This window comes from Anguilla anguilla, chromosome 10 (genome assembly GCF_013347855.1).
Source record: "Anguilla anguilla isolate fAngAng1 chromosome 10, fAngAng1.pri, whole genome shotgun sequence".
In the NCBI taxonomy this organism is placed as follows: Eukaryota; Metazoa; Chordata; class Actinopteri; order Anguilliformes; family Anguillidae; genus Anguilla; species Anguilla anguilla.
Genome location: NC_049210.1, coordinates 17,377,030 through 17,400,978, shown reverse-complemented (window position 1 = coordinate 17,400,978; position 23,949 = coordinate 17,377,030). Strand labels below are relative to the sequence as shown.

The 23,949-nt window shown below is 44.5% G+C and overlaps 1 protein-coding gene across 1 annotated transcript; it reads left to right on the top strand.

Annotated features, from left to right (window-relative positions):
• The first annotated feature begins 9,255 nt into the window (after nt 1-9,255).
• LOC118237273 (LIM domain transcription factor LMO4.1-like) lies at nt 9,256-23,343 on the top strand. Its single transcript, XM_035435811.1, has 5 exons — nt 9,256-9,659; nt 19,334-19,543; nt 21,983-22,079; nt 22,955-23,113; nt 23,260-23,343. The coding sequence occupies exons 2-5, from the start codon at nt 19,341-19,343 to the stop codon at nt 23,266-23,268; spliced, it is 468 nt and encodes a 155-aa protein (XP_035291702.1). The 5' UTR covers nt 9,256-9,659; nt 19,334-19,340; the 3' UTR covers nt 23,269-23,343.
• Nucleotides 23,344-23,949: the final 606 nt, after the last annotated feature.

The following is a 23,949-nucleotide window of genomic DNA, read 5'->3' as shown; positions in this document are numbered from 1 at the left end:
TAGGGAATGGTTATGGGCAGCTGGGTTGGGACAGAACATTTTGAACCCAGTACACCACAAAATCCTCTTCACTCTTCCAGAGAAATCTGTTGATAGAAAGTCCAAGCCACTCATATATTACACGACTGTCTCCTGTTGCCAGGCAAGGCCACAATTCAATTCACAGTTGTAGTTCTACGGCTGAAAGTTGCTAATTTCTTTTCTGGGCTACCAGCTACAGCCTGAGGTACACAAGGAATTCCGTTGTCTCCTTGGAGACCGCTCTGTCATCTGCCACCATCGTCACCATAAGTACGGGCTGCTATTTTTGGGTCAGTTTACCACGTTTCCCAGAAAAGTAACCTCCCCAATGTTTGCTGTGTGTTGCAGTGATTTATATAGTTATATTGGGGAGGAATGCCTTCTGGGGAGTTATTGTATGCTGACGCTGGTATCTCATAGCAACAGCCACTGCCAGGCAAAGATATGCGATTGCATGTCAGTCAAACTCAGGTTAATCATGACAATGGGAGATCACAGGTATGACTGTTCCACATTTCACTGCCCTCCGTAAACACATACATTTGACTGCACTAAAATGCATCATGGGAGTTGCTTGGCCTGGGTTTACATTGGCTTGGTGGTTGTTGCCTTTTTTTAGAATTTAGACAAAAAAATTCCTCTTTCTCATTCGGAGTTCTAAAAATTACATCCAGAGGTTTACTTTGTAAGAACTCTTACTGTGTTTATCCCTTTAAGTGTAAACCAAGTGTAAATCTTGCAGAGAAATCTACCTCTGGTTGTCCACAAATCCATCAGTGAAGGAACACAGGTGGAGAAAGAATAAGAAAACAAGGACAGAGACAGAGTCAGATTTTTTAAAACTCACACATGCGCACACACACACACACGCACTCAGATACACAGACACAGACATGCACACACACACACACATAGACACACAGACAAACACACCGACACACACACACACAGACAGACAAACACACCGACACACACACACACAGACAGACAAACACACCGACACACACACACACAGACACAGACAGACAAACACACCGACACACACACACACACACACACACAGACAGGCACACACACAGACATACACACTGACATGCACAGAGAGACACAGACATGCACACACAGGCACACACACTTTTGTGTTGAAAGAGCCTACTTTGGCCGTGCATCCAGACAGGAAGTCCCAGGTGTTGCCCAGCCTCGCAGGGACCTGTGAGTTTCAGCACCGTCCCGACAGAGGAACAGGAAATGTGTCTGAAACCAAAGGTGTTCTCTGGGTATTGGGGGAAAACTGGAGAGATGGGGGCTTAGGGGTATTGTGGTATTGAGAAGGCATGTCAAGGGAGTCTCAAGGTAATGGGGTGGATGTGAGTGTGACTGTACTATGGGTAATAAGATGTGTCTATGTATCTCATGGTGATTATTTAATTTATTTAATGGAAAGGTTATCAAACACCCATATCACCCACGTGAAAAAAGTAATTGTCCCTTTAACTTAATAACTTGCACCATTTTTAGCAGCAATAACTTCAATCAAACACTCAAATATCCTATAATTTGATATCAGTATTTCACAATGCTGTGGAAGAATTTTAGCCCACACTTCTTTGCAGAACTGATTTAATTACTGGTTTTTATGCAAGGACTGCTCGTTTCAGGTCCTGCCACAGCATCTCTATTGGATTCAAATCAGAACTTTGACCTGGCCACTCCAACATTTTCATTTAGTTTCTTTTCAGCTGTTCAGATGTGAACTTGCTTTCGTGTTTTGGGTCATTGTCCGGCTGCATACCCCAATTATGCTTCAGCTTCAGCTCAAGGACAGATGAGAATTCAAAGTTCCTTCAATCATGGCCAGTTGTCCAGGTCCCGAGGCAGCAAATCATCCCCACACTAGCACACCCCCACCACCATGTTTGACTGTTGGTATGATGTTCTTACTGCAAAATGTATTTGCTTTACTCTAGACATAATGGGATTCTTAGAACATTATCCTGGGGATCTTAGAACAAATAGCATGGGGTTCATCCAGGTCCTGCTCTGAAAATGAGAGATGACCATTGATGCTTCTCGTGGTTAACAGTGGTTTCTGCCTTGCAACTCTCCCATGAATCCCGTTTTTGTCCAGTCTCTTTCTTATTGTGAAGTCATGAACACTGACCTTAGTGCTCACTTCATCCAAAACGAATGTCTGCACACCCCTAAGGACTTTACCTGTGTCTGACCCCCACTTCCATAAGAAATATTTTTGAATAAGCTTTTTGAATAGTTCTCCTTCTAAGCTGTGCATACCAGGACCCTGAAACTACAGAACTGGGTCACAAGATGCCAATCACTGTGTGTTGACAGCTTGACCTTTCAAGACATATGTCTATGTCCTGTAGTGCAACATTATAATTATGCATGCACTGTTTCTCCGCAGTTGCCTTTAAACAGTAGCGGCATCCAGTGACCTGTATTTGAATAAATTAAAACTGGGTCATTAGGATGAGCATTTTATATTGGAGTTGTACCCAGCTAGAAAACACTGCAGTAGAGTTGCATGGTGGGGGCATTTTAGGAATATATTTTTGATCAGAAGACTTACTCATCTGAGGCATAATTTTTCCAGCAATGCAGGATCTGATAAAGGAACATGCTTGTTTACTAAGAATGAGTATGAATGTGAACTAGAATGTGATGCAAGGTGACCACAAACCACTAAACCTAAAATACAGTGCAAGAGTTTATATGAAGGAAACGTATGGCCGGGAACAGGGAGTACATTTCACTTGAAAAAAAATACTGCCCAACTTGAACAGCGTGACAGACACACAAACAAACTTGTCTGTGATATCAAAGAGGTTTGGAGTATTGCATTTTGTTGGAGTCCCCATGGTATGTGAAATCTCACCAGTCGAGGACAGAGTAAGATAATATTTCCCTCTTCTGGCAGTAGAGCAGTAGTGCAGTCAAAGACTGTATTTGTGTATGCACAGTAGTGTTGTATTAGGTTACCAGTTACGTAGTGTTGAGTTTGCACCAAAAACATTTTTAACCACTAAAGCAAAATAACAGTTTGGTTTCTATAGTTTTCCTCACTGGCTAGGCATGTTCCCATATCAGAGATGTTTATTAATCAGCTGATTGAGCAACTGAGTATAAAAACGCCTTCACATTTGCATTGTTCAAATCACCGTTAATAGAGCTATATAAGTGCAAGTGTTATCTGGCAGCAGACTCAGTCAACTAAAACAAGGAAGTCAATCTGCGGGAGTCCATTGAGGAAGGCCCATGTATCACAATGGAGCATCTTTAGATTGCACCATGGAATTCAAAGATCCGTCATAGATTTACCTAAGGATCATTACAAGTTTTATGGTTTTATATGGATGATAGCTGTGTGCATCTATGGTTGTTTTGTAGTTTTTGGTTTCTGGAAGAAATGTGTAAACTGCTGCCATTTTAAGGTACGCCTTGACTTGCAGCTTGACATGTTTCACAACAGGAGGAGACTAACATAAGGATATGCTGTCATACAGACAGCAAGTGTACAGCACCCTCAAGATCAAATGTAATACATGTCAGAGGATGGGCACATCTTTGAAAATTGAGGATTGATTTTACTCAAGTACACACAGAATTCACTTCCTGTGTGTCACATGTTCCATCCACCAATCAGCAGTGCCCATAGGCGGTAGTTACACGGGTGTCCACATATTCAGCTACCAAAGGAAACTGAGAGGAATGGAGGAATTAAAGAATAAGTAAAGTTAACAAGCTGTTTTTTTCCCCTGCAGACAGATCTTTGATCACTGGTTAGCACACAGAATTTGGTAGACAAACTCACCGTGAGTTTATCAAAGCAACAGTTCATGCATGCAAATCATTTGCTGTTTAGAATCTAAGCAAAAAGTAGACAGTTGTAATCAAACTGTCCTACATTCAAATGATGTATGACAAACAAAGCTAGTTTTGATTTGGTAAACTTAGAAATGATGCGTTTAATTCCCCTAAATGCATTTATTTATTTAAATTTATAAAATGTATTTATTTCCACATAAATGTAATTGCATGCAAATTATAAAGAACAACTTTTTTTTTTCAAATAGAATGATCTGTATGACTTACATCCTTGGCTGGTTTGCATCATATTGCTCTTGTATTTTTGTCTGTCTCTTCAAATTCTTAAAACAGCATATTTATCAAAAAGAAACAAAAAAAACCTCCTCTTTCCTTCATCAGCCCCTTTCACACTCTGTCCGTTTGTCCGTCCCGCCTTCAGACTGCCCTGTCTGTCCAGCTTCCTTCCCTGTGTCATGCAGGGGTATCAGTATCTCGGTGGACAATGGACGGGGGGGCGGGAGGGGGGACGGAGCCTGCCCAGTCTTACTCTCAGTGAGAGTGTATCCCAGCAGGGGAACACACTCCCCTCTGTCCCATCAAAGAATGGTCCATTCTGATCGCTTCTCGGAGAATGGGCCATCGGGTGTCAGAAGCCTTTGTGAGGGGAAGGATTTAAATATAATCACACGGCTTTCATCCCTTTAAACCAACTTCATTGTCGGCGTGATGAAAGAGCTGCTGGACGGGGGCCAGTGTGACCACGGTCTGCCCCCACATTCACAACTGGTGGCACATAAACTGACAGTGGAACTTACATGTCAATGCGATCTTTGAAGCAGCATTTTGCCACTTCTACAGATGAAAGCTGAAGCCGTTAGCCACATCATGTGTTCAACAAAAGCAGAATGATAGAATAAGAAAGATATATAAGCAGAAAACAGGCTAAATGCTCCGAGAGAGAAGCGATATATGACATCAAGCCAAAACTGCATTTTTGCCTATATATAACAAGCACTGTTATACACATGCTTTTTTCAGTCACAGAACCAAAATACGTTTTAATTACAAAATAATAATAATAATAATAATAATGATATTAAACTTTGACTTAAGTTCTGTAAGGCATAGCAGAAAGTCTGCATGTCTAATGTGATAAGAAAACCAATATTTTCACACTGGACAGACCAGTCTTCATGGCCATGCCAGTTTCTATTTATCCTTTTTGTTCTGTCACGACATTTCTACATTTCAAGCGTTTGCACTTTGAAATAGCACGTGCATGGTAGACGATGGGACAAGTCAGCATGCAAGAAGAGCACAGCCCTGTTTCTCAAAGTGAGTAGGACTTTGACAGAAGGCTTGGCATAAGAAACTATAACAGGTGCCTGTGTGTGCTCAGAGAGCCCTCCGCTGACCCCGCGGAACCAGCAGCGGCCCCTTTATGACAACACTATATTCAGTGCCCTTCATCCAGTCAATGTTCTCAATGGGATTCAGTACACATTTATCTTTCTGAAGGGGATACTAATTCCCTAAAATCCCATGGCAAACAGTAGGACTAAAATGATTAACCCCCTTCCCTACACCACCACCCACACAACCACAAAAGCACACACCTTTCTTTTCTTTTTTTTTTACTTCTCTCACTAGAATTAACTTTCACTCTCTCTGTGTGGCCATGGTCCATCCCATGAACAAACAGGTTAAACCAGGGGTAGGGGGCAGGGGGGGAGGTCCACGCCGGGTGTTACTGGGGGATTAAAAGTTTTGTTTTTGGCTCTCAGCGTTGTACAGATGCTAGGCTCTGGTCAGTATGGGACACTGAAACATCTGACAGATGGATTCAGAACACAAAACTTTTTCTTTATCACAGAACTTTTGGCCCAAACCATTTGAGTGATAAAGCCTGTATAGGTCTCCAACATAAATGTTTGCTTTCACTCAAATATAATTTTTATTTTTGGTGTTCAGTGTTTATAGGAACACTGCCTCTTTGTGTATAGGTGAGTTAGTACTTAAAAATAAATACATTTGTAAATATCAATAAAGAAAAGGAAAATTACTTTTTTTTCTTTTGATGTACTAATTCAATTTGGTGATACTGTGTGATTTTACTGTTGTCAGGAATCTATGGTGAGTGGTTTGCAACCGTAAATATTAAATGATGAAAAGTACTCTATATACATGTATATTCACTGTGCTTTGTGCAACAAATTTTTGTTTTTGAAACAGCTCCTAGCATTTTTGTGGACTGGAAATGGTATGCACGTGTTATTTGTATTTTCAAAATCAAATTGACGGCTCTTAACTCTTTCTTGGTCCTTGTTATAACATCTTTAAGTGGAAATGCAATCTAGCGGATATGCAAACACGTGTGTGTGTGTGTGTGTGTGTGTGAGATTAGCCCCATTTTATTAAATTATTTTTTTAACGTGTGTGTATTGTGTTACTAATATACACACAATATAGTTTCATTTTCACAAACTTTAAATCGAACTTTTTTGACAATTGTGTCTTGTTCAGAAAAAGGTCATTCGGCTGAACATTATAATACAATGATAACTAATTTAAGTTTTTCTTTATTCCGACGAACCTACTTTTTATGGGTATTTCTTTGATTTGTCCACAAGGTGTCTCCCTAGCTTCTAATTTAATCGAACATTTCACGGGTCTTCCTGATTTATGTAGTTGTGCTTCATTGTTGCCAGACTAATAAAATAACAAATGCCTGTCCATTTCAGTCTTTGATCAGCTTTTTATAAGTTATTTTCTGGCCAGAATAGAGAAAATTTAAATACAGGAATTATAAACATGGCATGTATCCTATTATGACATCTGTTATTAATACAAAACATAATTTCTGTGAAGAGAACACGGTGAAACACAATGGATCTATCTGACAAAGAAAATACTTGTTGCCATGAATATTAAACTCGAGGAAGGTCCCTGGGGCGCAGTGCGTATGATAGGCCTACCACTGGTGTGAAATGTGTAGCCAGTGCGATCATGATGATGTTAAGTGCGGACTAATTGACAGTTAGGAGACCTGTAAATAATATACATGCCTATGAGGGCTGTATAGTCGCACAATGCAACGGTCCCAAGCCGCTGCCACTCACCCAGGCCCGGTTGACGTGTGCGTGAATAGAAATGAAATGGTTGCTTTGTGCGCCTTTGTCCCGTGTTGTGTTTGAAGTGTTTTGTTATGTTAAAATCCAATTCTAGCCTTATGAATGGAGTTTCCTGGTCCTGCGGCTTCGCGACCCAAACCATCCTTACATCTCTGCCCAGACCCTGCGCTCCTGCATATTTATCATCCATTTAAAGGTACCGGAGTGTCAACACATGTCCACACAGAGCCGCCCAGCGCTTTTCAGGATGTATTCTCTAACCAAACCAAATTCAGTTACTAAATGAATAAACCACTTTACCAGAGAGCGAGAACGCACTGGGTTATCCATGTGCGTTCGCGGATTATTCCAGCGAGCTCAAAAAGTTATCAGAGGGAAAAGACCGAAGATGAAAAGTTATCATATCGTCTCTCAGACCTGCATATTTTGTGTAACTTTAAAATTTATTTCAGAATATTTTAGAGCAATTTAATCGAATTTCGAAAGATAATAACACGAAATAAAACAAGTGATGGTGATCACACATTCAAAGACAATGCCAAGGCTGGCAGCATTCGACTCCTTAAATCAACATAAACAACAACAACAACAAAACAAAAAACAAAAACATATGAACAACTGAAATACGCGTAAACGTGCCTACATGACCATGCTACAGAAACAGGCCTACAATATTTGAGATTGAATTGGCCTCACAGGCTTACTGTACGGACTGTTGGCAAGCCGGCGGTGGAGAACACCTTATATTCGCCGTCTGTGTTTTATCTACGCGCTTTCAGGCTTTCGGGAGTAATAAATCTAACACTAATTTAGATAATAAATCGGATAAAATGTCAAGAACTACTAGGGCATGACCGTGGTATATACCCAATTAGAGCGCGGACACTCGGCTCCTGAGCGCAGGCCGAATCGCCTTGTGTCTGGATTAGTTGTCCATTGAGTCTGCAGGTGCTGTACTGTACTGTGGCTATACACACGTTAGTTAACCGCTAAAGGAACGACTAGGCCCTATAAATAACTGAATAATTAAAGGCGATGACAAGAATCCACATAAGGGCGTATAGCAAATCATTCTAAATGTCATCCTGTGGTTAGGGGAAAAAAATTCCACTTCTAAAATATGCAAGTGAAGAATAAAGGTTCAGAATTCAGAGCTCAGCGGTTTCGGGGCAAGGTTTAAGAACTCAGAACTCAGCGTCGTATTGACCTAAATTCTAGTTAGTCATTTTTATGGAATCTGCCCCATTACACAGTCAAAGCACTCGCGTCCATTTAGTTAACTTTTAGTTCCACAATAACGTTTCAGGAAAGGAAAAAATAAGCCGACAAAAGTTCAGATCTGTGTAGGCCTACACAACTCACTATATCTGGATAAACAGTGACTTTTAGTTTGCTAACAATTTACTAATACCGTACATAGCCAGAGTATCGTTCGTCCCCTGGGTCTCCTGAAAGACTGAGAATTTGAAAACATACTCAGTCAAGATGTTTACATTTCTTGTCCAGTGGAGCAATGCATTCCAACACTGTCAGGTGGTGAAAATTATGCGCTACAATTCTTCTCTTTCTGTTTAATCGTTTTATACATAATAGGCTGCGCATAAGTATGCATAGACTAGCTGTGTGCACACTTTCATGACTAAGCGAGAGCAGCAATGGTAAGGTGTCCTAGACCAAATGGTAGCCTATAGGCTACATGAAGGTCTCAATTTGTTACATTGTTTAGGCTAGCCTACTGCTCATCGCAACCACATTTAATTTATTTGGAAAATAGGCTAATTTATTGGGTTAATCTGTTTACAGATTGACTGTGAAATATGATGCCGCGCATAACCAGAAATTGCGAGGGAATTAAGTGCATTCGTTTTCATTTTAGGCGTGGCCATTTTCCCGTGGACAAAGTGTTGCAAACTCTTAAGGCTTAAGCTATTTCTTTATTTAAAGCGGTTCAGTTGGCTAATTAGGACCGCACAGATGAAGTAGCCAAGCTGGGACCTTGCTGCCTACTGAGCTATTCGCTATTCAGGACAAAAGCATACTCTAAAAAAATACTGGCCAGAAACTTCTCTTTGGGGAGTATATGTGAGGGTGAACACACAGCACCCTCTCCTCTTGTAGCCTTCCTTAACGGCTGTGATTACGGCCCAACTAATGAGGGCATGAGTGGGCTAGAGTTCGTTAAACAAACATCGATCATTCTGTCAGGTACCACACCCCCCTTGCAGTTCAATGGCTGCAGGGGCTGCACCTCTACGACGTCACGGAGGAGTCGTTTAAAGCTCCGCTCCCTCATTTCTAAGAATCAAAATTGTGCGTGCTGCAATTGCTGTGTGTGTGCATTCGGTGTCTGAAATACAAGAACAGAAAATTACACCGACATTGCCGATTATTCAGTAAACTCATACGGCGAGATATTTGTTTTCTTAGGCAACTGACTATAGCCTACTTAGTTAACTTGCGAGTTCGAACCAGCAGACTAGCCAGTGAACTGAAACTTTGCATTCCAGATTTGCCTTTGGAAATACCGAACGTTGAAGTCCATAGTATTTACTAAGTAGACAATAGCTAGCGCATTAGCTAGCTGGTTAGGGAAGTTCCGTGCAAGTTGAAAAGAGACAACCTTGGTCAGACGGATTTTGAACATTTCGACTTCGAAGAGACAGAACTCTTCAGAACGGCAAGGTGAGCGTATTTTTCAGTTTTGTCAATTGAAACGTGTTATAACCCCACTGATATGGTAATAAGCGACTTTAGCTATGCTTTAAAATTAGCAGGTCGTGTAACCTGCAACAAATTGGTGACTGCTGCACGGTGTAAACAGCCAGTTAGCTATAGCTAACGTAGAACAGTCTGTGTGGCGCGTGGGAGAGAACCCATTATTGCTGCTCCATCCTCAGAGCTCGACGTTCCGTCTTTGAAGTTGAGTCCAGCAGCTGTTTCTATGCGGCGTGACTGACCACGGTTCCCCAAGTCCCCATAAAAATAGCGAGATACAGACTCTTGCCCCGCAGTTTTGTTTCAAAAAGGGTCGAAAAGGAAAAATGTATGGTATGTATGGCTGGCAGCTGAGCACCAATTAAAAACTACTTTTTTAATGAAGTGGGCACGCAGTACAGTTATGGTCCCTTAGTGCATTATTATATGAAGGATATATTGCTGATCAGCCAGCGAATCTGACCACAGTACAGCGTGGCGTCAATAGGCCACCACTTTTTAAGAGCCTTAAGGGTGCATATGTCTGTTTTGGCGAAAAACTTAAGCTGCACAGCCACTGTGTCCGTCTACTGTTAGTTTGGAGCCAAGTACGCCCACGATGTCGGCATTTATCTAAATTAACACTGGATTTGAATTAGGCTACCCGTTTACTGAATTGGCCTAAACGTTTTAGAGATAGCAAAACAAAAAGCAAATACATTTTATTCATGACGGAAGATAAAAAATAAAAAAAAATAAAAACAGTTGACTCCGAGTTAACTCCAATACTGTTTTGTATCATAGTTGCCATGTTATCTTAATGTTCACAGCAGTCGCATTTATGTTACAAAGCTACACGATTCTTTTAGATCCCACTGCTAAATAAAAGCGAAAACAGCAAAATTGTGGTACTGCAAATAAATAGTTACGTTTTCGTTATTCTGGTCATTTTGTCATGGTTGCAGAATATGATCTGGTTCATGAAGTAGGCTACGCGACATCAGCTAAGATCTTGCCAAAGTAAAGGACTTTCGTAGCCTATGTTTTTGGTGCTTGCTTTACTTTTTTGTTTTTGTAACATTTCGTAATACTCATCGTAAAACAAATAAATGTATTTCATTGTCGTGTAATAGCTTTTATTGCAGTGCTAATGGAACTGAAGCCTTTTGTGTTGTAGTTGACATCAATTCGTTTTTTCCATTGACGTTCCAGAACAAAGCATGACAAAAAGGTCGAACTGTTGCTGCGGAACAATGGGTAGCCTACACTATAACAGTAAGCACAGATTGAAATGGATATAAAATAGCATAATAAACGTCGTTGACTTGTCACGTTTTTTTACTCGTTTGTAGCAGTTTTTCGTGAACAAAGTGAATCAGTGACAATCGCCTTCAGTGTGCTCCAGCTCAGATTGTTTTTCCACTCTGTAGAACTGATGGTGGAGATTGCGTGTAGGTCATGGTTAAACTAAGCGCTGATTTAATAAGAAATTGAAGTATCTTAGCCCAGTGAGGCATGTGTTAAAGCCACGTTTATAAGTACTAATGTTAGAGTATGGTAGGCTATACGAGTTAAATGCACGTTTAAATAAATCCGTCTCTTTGCCACATGGCCTATAAAATAACTGACAGACAAAAAACGCCCTAGGTGTAGCCGTCATGCAGGTGGCTAGCACTTACTTTTAAGGTGACACCTGTTTGCACATGAAGTTCACTGAAAAGGTTTGGTCTTTCTAGATACATTTATGAAGTTATTTCCAACAGGCTACTTTGTAATCAGTTAGCTAAAGTGGGTTGGTTATTGTCATGTGATTTGCCTTATACACAGTCTCCCCGTCGTCTAGTTGTCATCTTTTGTTTGTGACTACAAGTCAGGTCCTGAGCGCCGAATTGCATATACACAAAGCCACTTGCCCGACTGTCATCGCAGTAGTTCAGACTCAGACGTTGTTTTTAATGCTCTCCCCTCCATAGGAATTTTTCAACGTCTTGCGCCAAGCCGGCCCACCCTTGCCTTTATAGACTACAACAGGATTTTGGCCCGACTTTGGTGAACAAAAATATATGTGTTTATGTTGCCAAGTGTGGATGTCTCGTATGGAAACAACGCAAATGTTTAACCGAATTCCTCTTTAGTTGGGTAGTTGTGTATTCATTCATGTGTTTTAACATGGTCTTCAATTTATCCGACTCTTCGTGTATTTCTGGAAAGCCAGCCATAATGCATTTAAAAATACAATAAAGAGAAAGCATGTGTAGCAAATTAATTAAAAGATCAATTGGAACACCTGGTCAGTTAATTTTGTGAGCACTGACAAATACATTGCTCATTGTGTCCATTCACCTTTGTCGACCAACCACTTTCTCTCTGGGGTTTTTGCTGGGAAAATTAATTTGTAAGTAGTTAGGCCCAGGGTCATGAAGTTTTAGTTAATGGCACTCTCTATTGAGTGCTTCTCAGTAGCCTATATTGTTTTGTGTGGCACACTGATTGGTACAATTAATGACCAGAATAATTAGACTGGAACAAAATGTTCGTGCATTTGAATTCAACCATAAAATCTGACTAAAAAGTTAATGCCACAAATGCTTGCTATTTTTATCATAAAATGGATGAATGCATTCTAAAAATAGTAAAATTATGAATAAATACTATAAAGATGAAATGCTCACCAGCGTGGTCTGTGTAGACTGCAGTGCATAAATTAACTTGTTACAATGAAGTAAAAAGGTAGATCTTCAAAATTCTGGAAAAACCATTTGTAGTAAGTGTTTTACTGAACATAAATATCGTTTTTGCAATGAGTCCTTAATTCTGTTGTAATGGACAGAAATCAGAACCCTATGAATTATCTGAGCATTGGTGAAAGACTTATCCGATTTCCATACAATAGCCTAGCTATATTCACATTCAATTATTTTCACACTTTTGCCCACTATTGATCTATATTTTACATTAAAGCCATTTTGAACCGCAACAAAAAAAATAATTTATTAACTTTAGTAAATAATGACTGTATTATGAGGTCTGAGCAGCATTGGGCTATTGTTCCAGCAAGAGATAAGAAACATTCTCCTAGGCCAGTCCCAGGCTGAGAGATGGGTAGGGAAAACCTACTGTTGGCAGTTTCAGTTTTAGTAAAACACATACTTGTAGTTGCATGTATTCTATGGCTTTTCCTTCTAATTATTCTCACTGAAATGTTGAGGTGTTAAAAACAAATGAGCTTTAACCTGGCCTCAAGAATGCTCTTTAAAACATGAGTTTGAACAATATTTCATATTACAGGAGCTGGCTTTTCTGGGTACACATAGCATATTGTTAGCTACTCTTGTGGTTCTGTCTGGGTTTGAAGGCTGACTACATTTGAATCCGGCTTTAAAACTGTTAAAGTGGAAATAAATCAAATTGGTTCGTTATGGTGAGGGATATTATTCACGCCAAAAGTCATTGTTATTCTTTTGTTAGTTGATGTAATGTCCCCCAAAGGCATTCACACGATGGGCTCTCTCTGCCTCCCTGTCCTTCAACAGGCAGCATCACCTTCGCCCTGGCTTCATGGGGTTTTGGAACCATCATTCGGTTAGCCAGGGTTAAGGTGGTTCTGTGCCTGTATTCTTCTAGTCCTGGGTTTAAGTGTTTTTAGCACAAATATTCCTTTCACTGTGGTTTAAAGGTTCTCTACCTACATTTCCCTTATCCCTGGTTTTCAGGGGTTTTTAGCACTAGCATTCCTTTAACACTGGTTTAAAGGTTTTCTGCCTACATTTCCCTTATCCCTGGTTTTAAGGGGTTTTTAGCGCTAGCATTCCTTTAGCACTGGTTTAAAGGTTCTCTGCCTACATTTCTCTTAGCCCTGGTTTTAAGGGGTTTTTAGCTCTAGCATTCCTTTAATACAGGTTTAAAGGATTTTTATGCCTGCATTCCCTTAGCCTTTTTAAAAGTGGTTTTAATGCCAACATTCTCTTAGCCTTGGTTTTAACAGGTTTCAGCAGCGGAATTCCTGTAGTTATGGTTTAAAGGGGTTTAACACCAAATTTCCCACAGCCCTGATTTAGTTTAATTTTGGAAAACAACAAACTGTAATCTTTCAGACCCATTTTCTTTACCCACATATGCAATAAAAGCAAATGTATGTTTTTGTGAAATATTGGCAAACTGTTTTGTGCATGGTCTATGCTTTTTAAAGCTTGCTTTTATTATAGGAAGGCAAATCGCTGGACTCTACAGGGACACAAGAAGGAACTGATACTTTCACTGTTTTGAAAGTAATATTTTATTATTTTTAGAGCTTGATGAGTGTTAGAACAGGGAAGGTCCTCAAATCATGCAAAGCACCACGACCATTGCTACCCACAGAAATCACACTCAAATTTTAGAATCTTGGGGTAATGGTGAGGATTACTGAGTATTAGTTGTATGTCCATGCATCAAATTCTTTACAAGTGAAGTAGCTGCAACACGAACAATAAGTTTGGCACAGCTGTGATACTGTATGGAACCAGTTTATGAAGAGACCAAAATTAAATTGTCAAGTGGAGGCTAATTTGCTGAAGTTCAACAATCTCACTCCAACCTTAAATGCAAACCAACATTAAAATGGCACAGTCTGACAGAGGTGAGGCTGTGGACATTTGCGTTGGCAATGCTTATAGTATTTGTATTTTTGATGGTTTGCTACGTGGGTATCAAAATATCGTACTGTACTGTTGATGGAAAGACAAGACGATTTGCATTATTGAAGTTGCAAGCTCTGTTTATTGTGGGGTAACCAAATCATTCAAATTTGAAATTGGCTTATACCTGCATGTCCGAATATATCCGACCATTATTCACTTTCCTAATAAATTAATATCTTGTGACTGTGAATGTAGTTTGGAATTCTTAGTGTGCACACTGTTTTAAGTGTTCTATTGGTTTATGTACATAAATATAATTCTTATTTTCCAGTATGAAAACTGCCATTCTCTCCTTTATTTTAATGAAGATTATCATAAATTTAAATATACATTTGTGGGAGCAATTAAAATGTTCTGTATGTCTATTTACCTGTTACAGCACATTTATGTGCTATGAGCAGCAGGAAACTTACTTGTGGCACACACAATACGATGAGGTATGGCGTCCATGTTGTTTTCCACAACAGATTGGGTCATTAGTATTTTCCCCTGTATACCCCTGTAATATCTCATCTGTTTGACTGTTGATTAGATGACCCCTATTTTTTAAATGTAAAATGGCTTGAGGCGAGCCAGCAGGGTTTACCCACCCAACCCACCCTCGGCTTTACGCTGGCACGGACGACGCTGGCGGCCGCTTTTTTGTCCGAGGACGACGACGACATTGCGGCCGATCTCGCGAAAAAGAAACGCGGTCGCAGAAGGGGCCGTGGCGCGGCGTCTGCCGGAACGGACAGCGCGGCCTCAGAAAGCATACCCGCCGCGCCGCTGATCCAGACGGAATGTACCGGGGGAACGGGGTCCCCCGCGCCGCGCTCCGGGATCGCGCTTCCCATCGGGGCTTCGCAGGTGCGGCCGGCTGCGCCGCTCACAGCGGTTGGCCTCTTCGCGGTCCTGACTTCGTTTGCCTTTCCCGCCCGCTCCGTTTGCGGCTGAACAGAGACTGTCTGACCTCTCGCTGAGGGAAACGATACCTCTGCGCTCACCGAGCGGGGAAACGCAGAACTTTTTTTTTTTCTTCGCTGTAGCTGATTTTGAGATGAGCTGTTTCGCTCATACTTTTTCCAGTATGTTAAAATAGTTTCAACTGTACAAGGGTGATAGTATGGTTGCCAGAGGATAGAGGTTTTTTTTTTTTAGTTGTGAAGATGGTCCTGACACACACACACACATGCAACACACACAGCGCAAGAGAATGGGTTTGGTCTGGGCAAAAAGCTGTCGAACGTGGTTAGAAGAAAACTCTTGTTCCGCTGACCCAGAGCTCACTGGGGAACCAGAAGCGTCACGCGCGCAAGTATTTACCAGTCTATTGCAAAATCCGCATGTCTGATTTGTGCTTTCTCAGGGCCTGGAAGCACACGGCAGTTTTTCAGTGCGGAAGCCGCTGGGGATGGTTAAGACTGCATTACCGCCATTCTCGCGTACGCTGGCGGGTCGGCCCTGCAAGCGTTCTATTATTGTTCACGGAAAGTGTCAAACTGGTTAAACAGGCAGGGCGACCGCTCGCACTTTATGTTCTAAATATGGCAGTAAAGCCTTCCACTGGATGTAATTAATTCCTATGAAAGATTCACCCCCTGCCTCCAATTCAGCGCGGAGCAATAATGCTAATGTTTGTCTAATGTAAGGGGGTGGGGAAGGTTAATAAAGAATATAGATTGTTAGTAGCAAATGCAATTTTATGAAATAGGAGTTCTGTTTTTTTCCAACTGTCTTTTCTCCCTCTATCACAAAGCCCACCCCCCCCCATGCCCCCACCCCCGCCCCCACTCCACACTGATTGCGGAATGCTGTGCAAGCTCCTGTCATAGCTTTATTAGCCAAACCACTGGGAAGGAGTTTTGGGTGGGGGGTGAGGGTGGAAAAGTTCAGTGTTTTTAGCCTTATTCTTATAGCCTGGAATTCATACCCACCCCCCCCCCCCCCCCCCACTCCACTCGCTCCACAAGAACCAAACTCCTCTCCTTGTTTCCTGTTAAAGCCATTGACAAATTTCACCCCAGTAATTCACGACCTGAGGGGCTATCTGGTTTCAAATTGAAAACAGACCCAAGCCCGACGTGTTGGGGCAAGCGGGCCGCAGGCTTCGCGGGGCCTGAAAGCCGGGTGCGTTCGCGGGGGCGGCGGGAGGAGGCCCGTTTCGTCAGGAACGCTGTCCCAGGCAGCCTGCGCTCGCGCTGCGGAGCACCAACCCCACGGCGCGTCGTTAACCCCGGGCGTGGGAAGGCGCCCGGTCGCCAGCTTGCACCCGGCACCAGCTGAGGAGTGTGGGATCTGGCCCCTGAGAAGGCCGGGCGGGGAGAGGGTCAGATGCTCTTCCTGTGGCGGAATTAACCCGGTGACCCCTGCGTGACCCCTCAAATCAGAGCTGTCCCCGCCCCCCCCCACACTCTGTGACCTCTGCACCGCCTCCGGCCCCCTGCTTCCTGTTGTCCCGTTAAAAAGCGCGCAGAGGAAGGCCCGCCCCCTTCCTCTCCTCCGCTTCGGAAACGAGACTTCGGCCCGACCGTACGTGTCACGCAGGCCTCGTTAGAGGCCCAATCACGCTTCACGCATTTACGCTTGAATTTGCCTGATTGGCTGCTCCTGTTATGTCAAGAAAATGTGAAGCATATGATTCCTATCGACAGCAAAGCTGCAGAGAGCCAGCAACGAAGGGCCAGATTTGATCAAAATGGCAACGCGCATTTTCTTAATTTGCAGATCTACATTTGCATTTATTCAACAGATGCTTTTTTTTCCAAAGCAATTTTTAAGTGGGCCGTACAGTTTTTTTTCCTCCTGTGTCCTATTTATAGTATTACATTTCTTTGTTCATTTATTAACCAAACTTAATGTTCAGTAATAAAAAAGAAGAAACGGTCTATTAAATTGCTTCTTCAAAGTTGAGGGTGAAGCAGCACTCTGATAGTTGGTCTGAGCTTAGACTACGACCCGCGTTCGCGCAAGGGGCCTTTAAAAAGTGAACGGACAGGTCAGGGCTGAGGTGTGTGGGTGGGTGTACAGGTGTGCTGCGGAATTCTGGGAAACTATTACCCTGGGGGGGGGGCGGGGGGGGTGTATCCTCTCTCCCTCCCTCCAGCCTATAGGACGGTGCCCCAGGCCCACTGGAGCAGAGCAGCAGCCTTATTGAATCCAGGTGTTTGTGGCGAAGGGAGGCGGACAAATTTATCTGCAGCAGACCATTAGTGGCGAGTTTTTTTTTTTTTGGCACACCGGAGAGGCTTTCTTGTTAAATCGCAAGGACACAGCTGTCGAGTTTATTAGCGAAAGGTTTGTTGTTTTTGTTCCGCGTCTAACCATTTTACACACATTTTGGCTTAGACTGGGTTGATATGAAAATGCTTCTTAATCATTATGATTATGTAGTGTTTTGGCAGCTTTTTTTGTTGTTGTTTTTGAATTGTTTTGCAAGTGGCCTGCACACACTCTGGGCTGTTTGTGTCGGTATTGGAATACTATTGAGAATCCTGCGGGGGGGGGGGGGGAGGTTCCGGAATGTTCTCTGAAGGGTGGATGGAAAAACGTGGTGTTGTACGCTGAAAGGAGGAGTGAGTGAGGGGAGGGAGGGAGGGAGGGGGGAAGAGAGAGCGACTGAGAGAAAGAAGCTTCTAATTACAAATGATGGTTGATTGCTCTCACCGGGCCCTCGCGTTGCTTACTTTAATCTCGGCGCTCCCGCCTCTTTTCAATCAGGACCTGTAGTGGTTCCAGCCGGCCTCGTGCGAGATAAGATAAGAGCGGTTTTCCGTTCCGGTCTCACCTGGCTGTTTTCCTGTTGCGGCCCGTGCTAATCCCAGCACCCGGGGTACAGAACGTGCGACCGAAAAAGAGCGGGCGGGGCGGGGCCGGGCCTCGTTTGAACCGACGGGGCGAGCGCGCGCTCATCGTTTTAATAAGCCTCATCTCCCGCGGTTACTGCTTAAAGACGCCAGACAGGCTTCCCGAAGAGAATTGTTTTCGAAGACAACTTTTCCCCTTTCACTTTCCCAAATGAAGAATGCTCTTAGCCAGAGGGGAGAACTGCTGATGGGCTGTGGTGGAAGAACTTTGAAAGGCGTCTTTCCGCCCCCCCCCCCCAAACATCCCCCCCCCCAAACATCCCTCCCCAGTCTGCAGGATTCATTACTCATTATCCCCTATGGGGATATGGATATTTATGCATTTCAGTAATGATACTGGCAATGATGGCCCTGCAACGCTACTAGATGTGCCTACTGTTGCAGAACTACAAAAAAAAACGAAACTTTCTGGTAATAGACTTTTCTCAAGTTTTCAAACGGTTATTGTTCTTCATTTGCTTACTAGACGGCCTTATCCTGGGTAGTTTGTGTGGCTTACATCTTAGCGTAGCATTAATGTACTCAGCTGGGTGTTTTGAGCGAAGTAATGTGGATAAAGTGTCTTAGTCGGGGTTACAGTACCGGAGCCTTGCCTGGGAGCAGAACTTCCTCCGCTACTCTGCTGTGCTTTTCTGTCTCAATGTGGCAAACTGCATTTCAGCTGCATACACAAGTGCTGTTCAGCTTCCTGCTGTAGGCTGGTCTATAGTGTGGCCTGTGGGTGTGGTCTGCAATGTCTGTATTATGGTCTAATGATCATTACTCAGGGCAGAAAAAAGCTGTCTTTTCCACTTTCACATAGGGGAATAAGATAAAGAGGATGAACTGTTGCAGCATGAACCTGACTTACCAGATAAAATCTAGGACTTAAAAATCGGTGTTGTAACCCTCCATTTTTGAATCTATTCACTGTATTTGGAGATTGTATGACTCAAGTGACAAACCAGAATTCAAAGTGTGTGAGAACAGAGGTCTGAATATGAGAAAATAGGACGTGTTTTGAAAAATGCATTTTTTTCCCCTGTAGTCTGAGAAGGGTCTCAAACGTGCTTGGGTCAAACCAGGGTGGGCGGCCTGTGCGGCCACGCCCGCGGCGAGCGGCGGTAACTGACGCTCCCGCGCTCTCTCTCGCCCGCAGGCCTGCGATGGTGAACAGCCAGGTGACGGGCCCCAGGTCGTGCGCGGGCTGCGGGGGGCGGATAGCCGACCGCTTCCTGCTCTTCTCCATGGAGCGCTACTGGCACACGCGCTGCCTCAAGTGCTCCTGCTGCCAGGCCCAGCTGGGCGAGATCGGGACCACCTGCTACAGCAAGGGGGGCATGATCCTCTGCCGCAACGACTACATCAGGTGAGCGGCCCCCGGGGGGGCGTCCGGAGCACCGGCCTCTTCAGTTTATCTGGATTAATCTCGCTTCATTCGTGTATTCATTTTTATTCTGTTTTTGGGTTGTTTAGTTTTTAAGTAATTTGATCTGTGCCTAATGGCCCAGAGAAATTCTGTGAATATTTATTGCACACCACACCACTACAGATCCAGTACACCCTGTATTGTTATTGGATAATGGATTGCAATGAACACGGAAGGATTTTTACCCCAGAAATAAATAGCACGTGTGCATTCAAATGTAGGTAGCTAGGTGAGGCAATGTGATTTGCATTTAACGTGTTGGCTGAAAATGTCCTTTTCCTGGATATCTGAGCAGGGTAATTTAGAGCTCTCTGTACTTGGCCCTTTCTATTGAATCACACTGATAAAGACTCATCCTCACCAGCTCCGTGTATAATTAGGACTGCACCGCAGAGAAGCAGACGAAATGCGTGACTTCGGTAATATTAGAATCCCTGATTATGGCGGTGGTTGAAATTAATTTTTAATCATCTCGGAATATAAATTTGCTATGGATCAGATTTAAAGGGAGGGGAAAAAAATCAAGATTGCGTCGGAACTATATTAAGTGAGGGCTAATTGAGACCGCAGATGACATCGCACTGAACGAATCAATTTCATTTCCTTTGTAATGGTGTGTGAGATACGGGCGATCTGTCCCATGTTGTGTGTTCTACACCTCCCATGACATCACACGCCTGGATCATTCGATCACAACTTGGAACATATATCATAAGTATAATGTGTACACGCATACATGTAAGTCTAATGTGTATATGTGAGTAAATGTTAATGTTGTCCGCTCGTGTGCATACGTGGATGTACGCATGCGTTCGTGCTTCTGCACACACGCGTGTTCGTTCGTGTACGGGCGCGGGCGCGCGCGGTCCTTTCCGCGGGGCCTCAGGGCTCGCCGGAGAAGCTGGCACGGCGAAGCGAGTCGCGGTCGCGCCCCCGGCCGTCAGACTCCGCGGGGCGCCGGTGCCCGCCGATGCCCGCGGGCTGGCGTCTCCCCTCCCTCTCTCTCTCCTCTGCCGGCCGAGCGGCCGTGTGGAGACGGACTGCCCGGGCGGGACCGGGGTGTGAAGGAATGAGCGCAGCTCTAATTAAGCAGGAGGGGAAAAATAGAAAGCCGTGATCACGGCCAGCGTGACCCGACGCGTTCGTTACGTAACGGGACATTTGGGCCCCACTTCCTAATTTTCTTCTCTAACGCATAATTGCCTCAGATTTTTACCAAACAAGCCCATTATTTTTTATGTCGGTGTTTCCTGAGACGTGCTCCTAATTGGACGGAAGGAAAGCCAGGGATGAGGAATTTATCACTAAGTGGGGGCAGGCAAAAAAAAAAAAAAAACGCTTGCCTTGCTTTTTAGCCATCCGGGAATAAGTAATGGTCTCGTCTTTAGTAACGTGGAATGTTGAGTGGCAGGTACTGCTGATATACCTGCAGATTTTTTGACATGAGGCTTTCAGTTTCCAAAAAAACACCTCCTATCCGTGATTTCCTGAGTGTGTGTGTGTGCGCGTGTCCCCACGTGAACGTATGCATGTGTTTGTGTGTGTGTGTGTATGTGCATCTGTGTACACTTATCCCTCTCAAAGTGTAGCGCATATGGAAATTGCAGCCTATTAAATATGTATAATACAGTTAATCAAAAGGGCAGAGCGTCGTTGCCAAATTGCGCACCATGGAGTCTGGAGTCCGATAAAAGGACAAACATTAATTAGGGAGAACAGAGTTTCTCCCTGGCGTTGCTTATTGAATTACTGTTTGAATTAAGATCAAAAATTCATTACCGTGTGCTGCCAGAGCTGGGACAGTGATAGGGGAGGGGAGGGGGGGGGGGGGGGGGGAGGGGTGTGGAGAGGGGGGGGGGAGTGAGGGAAGAACAGTTGGAGCGAGGGAATTGGGAACTCGCGAAAGGTAACGGGGAAGGGAAGGCCACAGTCGGTCGGTTCGGCGTCACCCTGAAAACGAGCGATTTTGTGTAATTCTGTTTTCGCGAAGACGAGACTCTGGCTCATCTCCACGTAGGGGGGGCATTCGACAGCGAGGCTGTTAAAACTCCGAGGACGGGCTGGTGCTAGGAGGATCAAACCGACTCCCGTCGCACAGTCTGCTGCTTGCGTACACCTCTGCGAGGGGCCGCTCGCGCAGCTAACGAAGTCGCGCGGAGAAGCGCTCGTTTAGCGAGCCGCCCTTTTACGCAGAGGAGTTTAAGGACGTCGGGCGGAGTGTACGAGCCCGACGCCATCACCATCCCCCGCCCTGATTTGCTGGGACACAGTGGGGAAGGGCTGGGGAGCCTCCAGTGATGGGGGGGGGGGGGTCGGGGTGCGGGGTGCGGTCGGAGAGGTCGGGAGATTAACGGGACTTCCCGCTTCCCCCCCCCTCAGGCTGTTTGGACACAGCGGTGCGTGCAGCGCCTGCGGCCAGTCCATCCCCGCCAGCGAGATGGTGATGAGGGCGCAGGGCAACGTGTACCACCTGAAGGTGAGTCCGAGGGCATGCTGGGAATGTTGGGGGGTGGGGTGGGGGACTTCACGCTGGCCCTGTGATCTTTTTAACCAGCCTGCGAAACGCACATGTTTGCGGCATTACATTACATTACATTACATTACAGGCATTTAGCAGACGCTCTTATCCAGAGCGACTTACACAACATTTTACATAGCATTTTACATTGCATCCATTAATACAGCAGAATATACGTCTGAAGCAATGCAGGTTGAGTACCTTGCTCAAGGGTACAACGGCAGTGTCCTACCCGGGAATCGAACCTGCGACCTTTAGGTTACAAGACCAGTTCCATACCAGTTTTACTATGCTGCCGCCTGAGAGAGGCCAGCCGGCAGAGGCTCGCGAGCGCCAGCAGATGGCGGGAAGCCACGCCCCCGGCCGTTAAATCCAAACGCCCTTATCGCAGCCGCAGCAGTGATTGACACGTTTCTGCCACGTCGCCAGCGCACGCTCAATCACCAGTTTTGTAACGGCAATTACAGAAAGCCTGGCAAGTGTCGCCAATTATGGCATGTGTAAGTGTGTGTGTGTGTGTGTGTGCGCACAATGACCCATACATATTCATTGTGTTTAATTGTTCAGTCACAAAGCATGCTAATTGTGTTTTGCATAGTGCCTTTTTATTTTGCATACAGGAAAATGTCTGAGCACACATCAAAAACTGGACATCTTTACACAACACACATGCACCAGTAGCTTCCTTTCCTGAGATTGGGGAAGGGTAAGGGGTTGGGGAAAGGCCTCAGTGACTCACACAGCACAGGGTTTTTGGGTGGATGGGTGTGCTTCTGGAATTTCACACACCTGTTTTCCTCACCGTCCCCCCTCCCCTCCGCTCCCCCCCGCAGTGTTTCACTTGCGCCACCTGCAGGAACAGGCTGGTTCCAGGCGACCGCTTCCACTATGTCAACGGCACCATTTTCTGCGAGCACGACCGGCCGGGCGGGGCCCTGCTGAGCAGCCACCTGCCCCCCCTGCAGAGCAGCACAGTGCTGCCGGACCAGAAGGTAGGGGAAGGGGCGGCCCGTACGCTAGCATTAGCATAGCTAGCGTTAGCGTAGCGCTAAACGCATCCCTGGTGAAGAGCGTAACTGTTTGTTAGCACAGAGACACGTTGGCTATAACCCACCCCTCACCCCTTCTTGTGTTGTAGGTATGCTGAGGTGACTGGGCCCGGCTTCTGCAGTGTGCCTTCAGCATCACCCCTCCCTCCCACCCTATAACCGCCCACCCCCCCACCCCCTCCCTCTGCATTCTACTCCCTGAAAAGGACTGTTCACACCAATGCCCCGTGTTCCCAGTTCCATCACTGCCCAATCGGATCAATTTCTGATATCGCTTTAAAAAATTCATTTTCAAAAACGAAATGTATGCGTGAGTGCCGCAGAGACAGGAAGGAATCCGATTTACTGCGGGACTCTTTAATGTGCTTTTCCCCGAAGAGGAGAGTCCAGCTGAACTGTACCAAAATGGCAGCTGACTGACTGGCGTTAGCTCAACGTACCTGGACAGCGTGCAACAAACCACGGGCCTGGAACTGAGACACAGGCCTTACACCCACCCAAAAGCTCACACGGGTAATAAAGCAGTCATGCCCCTGTACTGAGATTTTTAAAGCAAAACAGGTTATTCTGTAAGCATGGGGGGAGGGGGGGTTGGAGGCACACAGTGCACATACACAATGCGGGAGAAATGCGAGAAACCTGATTATGTCCTGTGTCTTCACAGACAAGTTCACACACAGCTCCATCACCGTAGCACTGAGGATGTTACTTCTTCCCAGTTTTCAAATTCTTAAAGGCTACATCAGTAAAGCCACGGCAGCACCATCTCATTCACATAA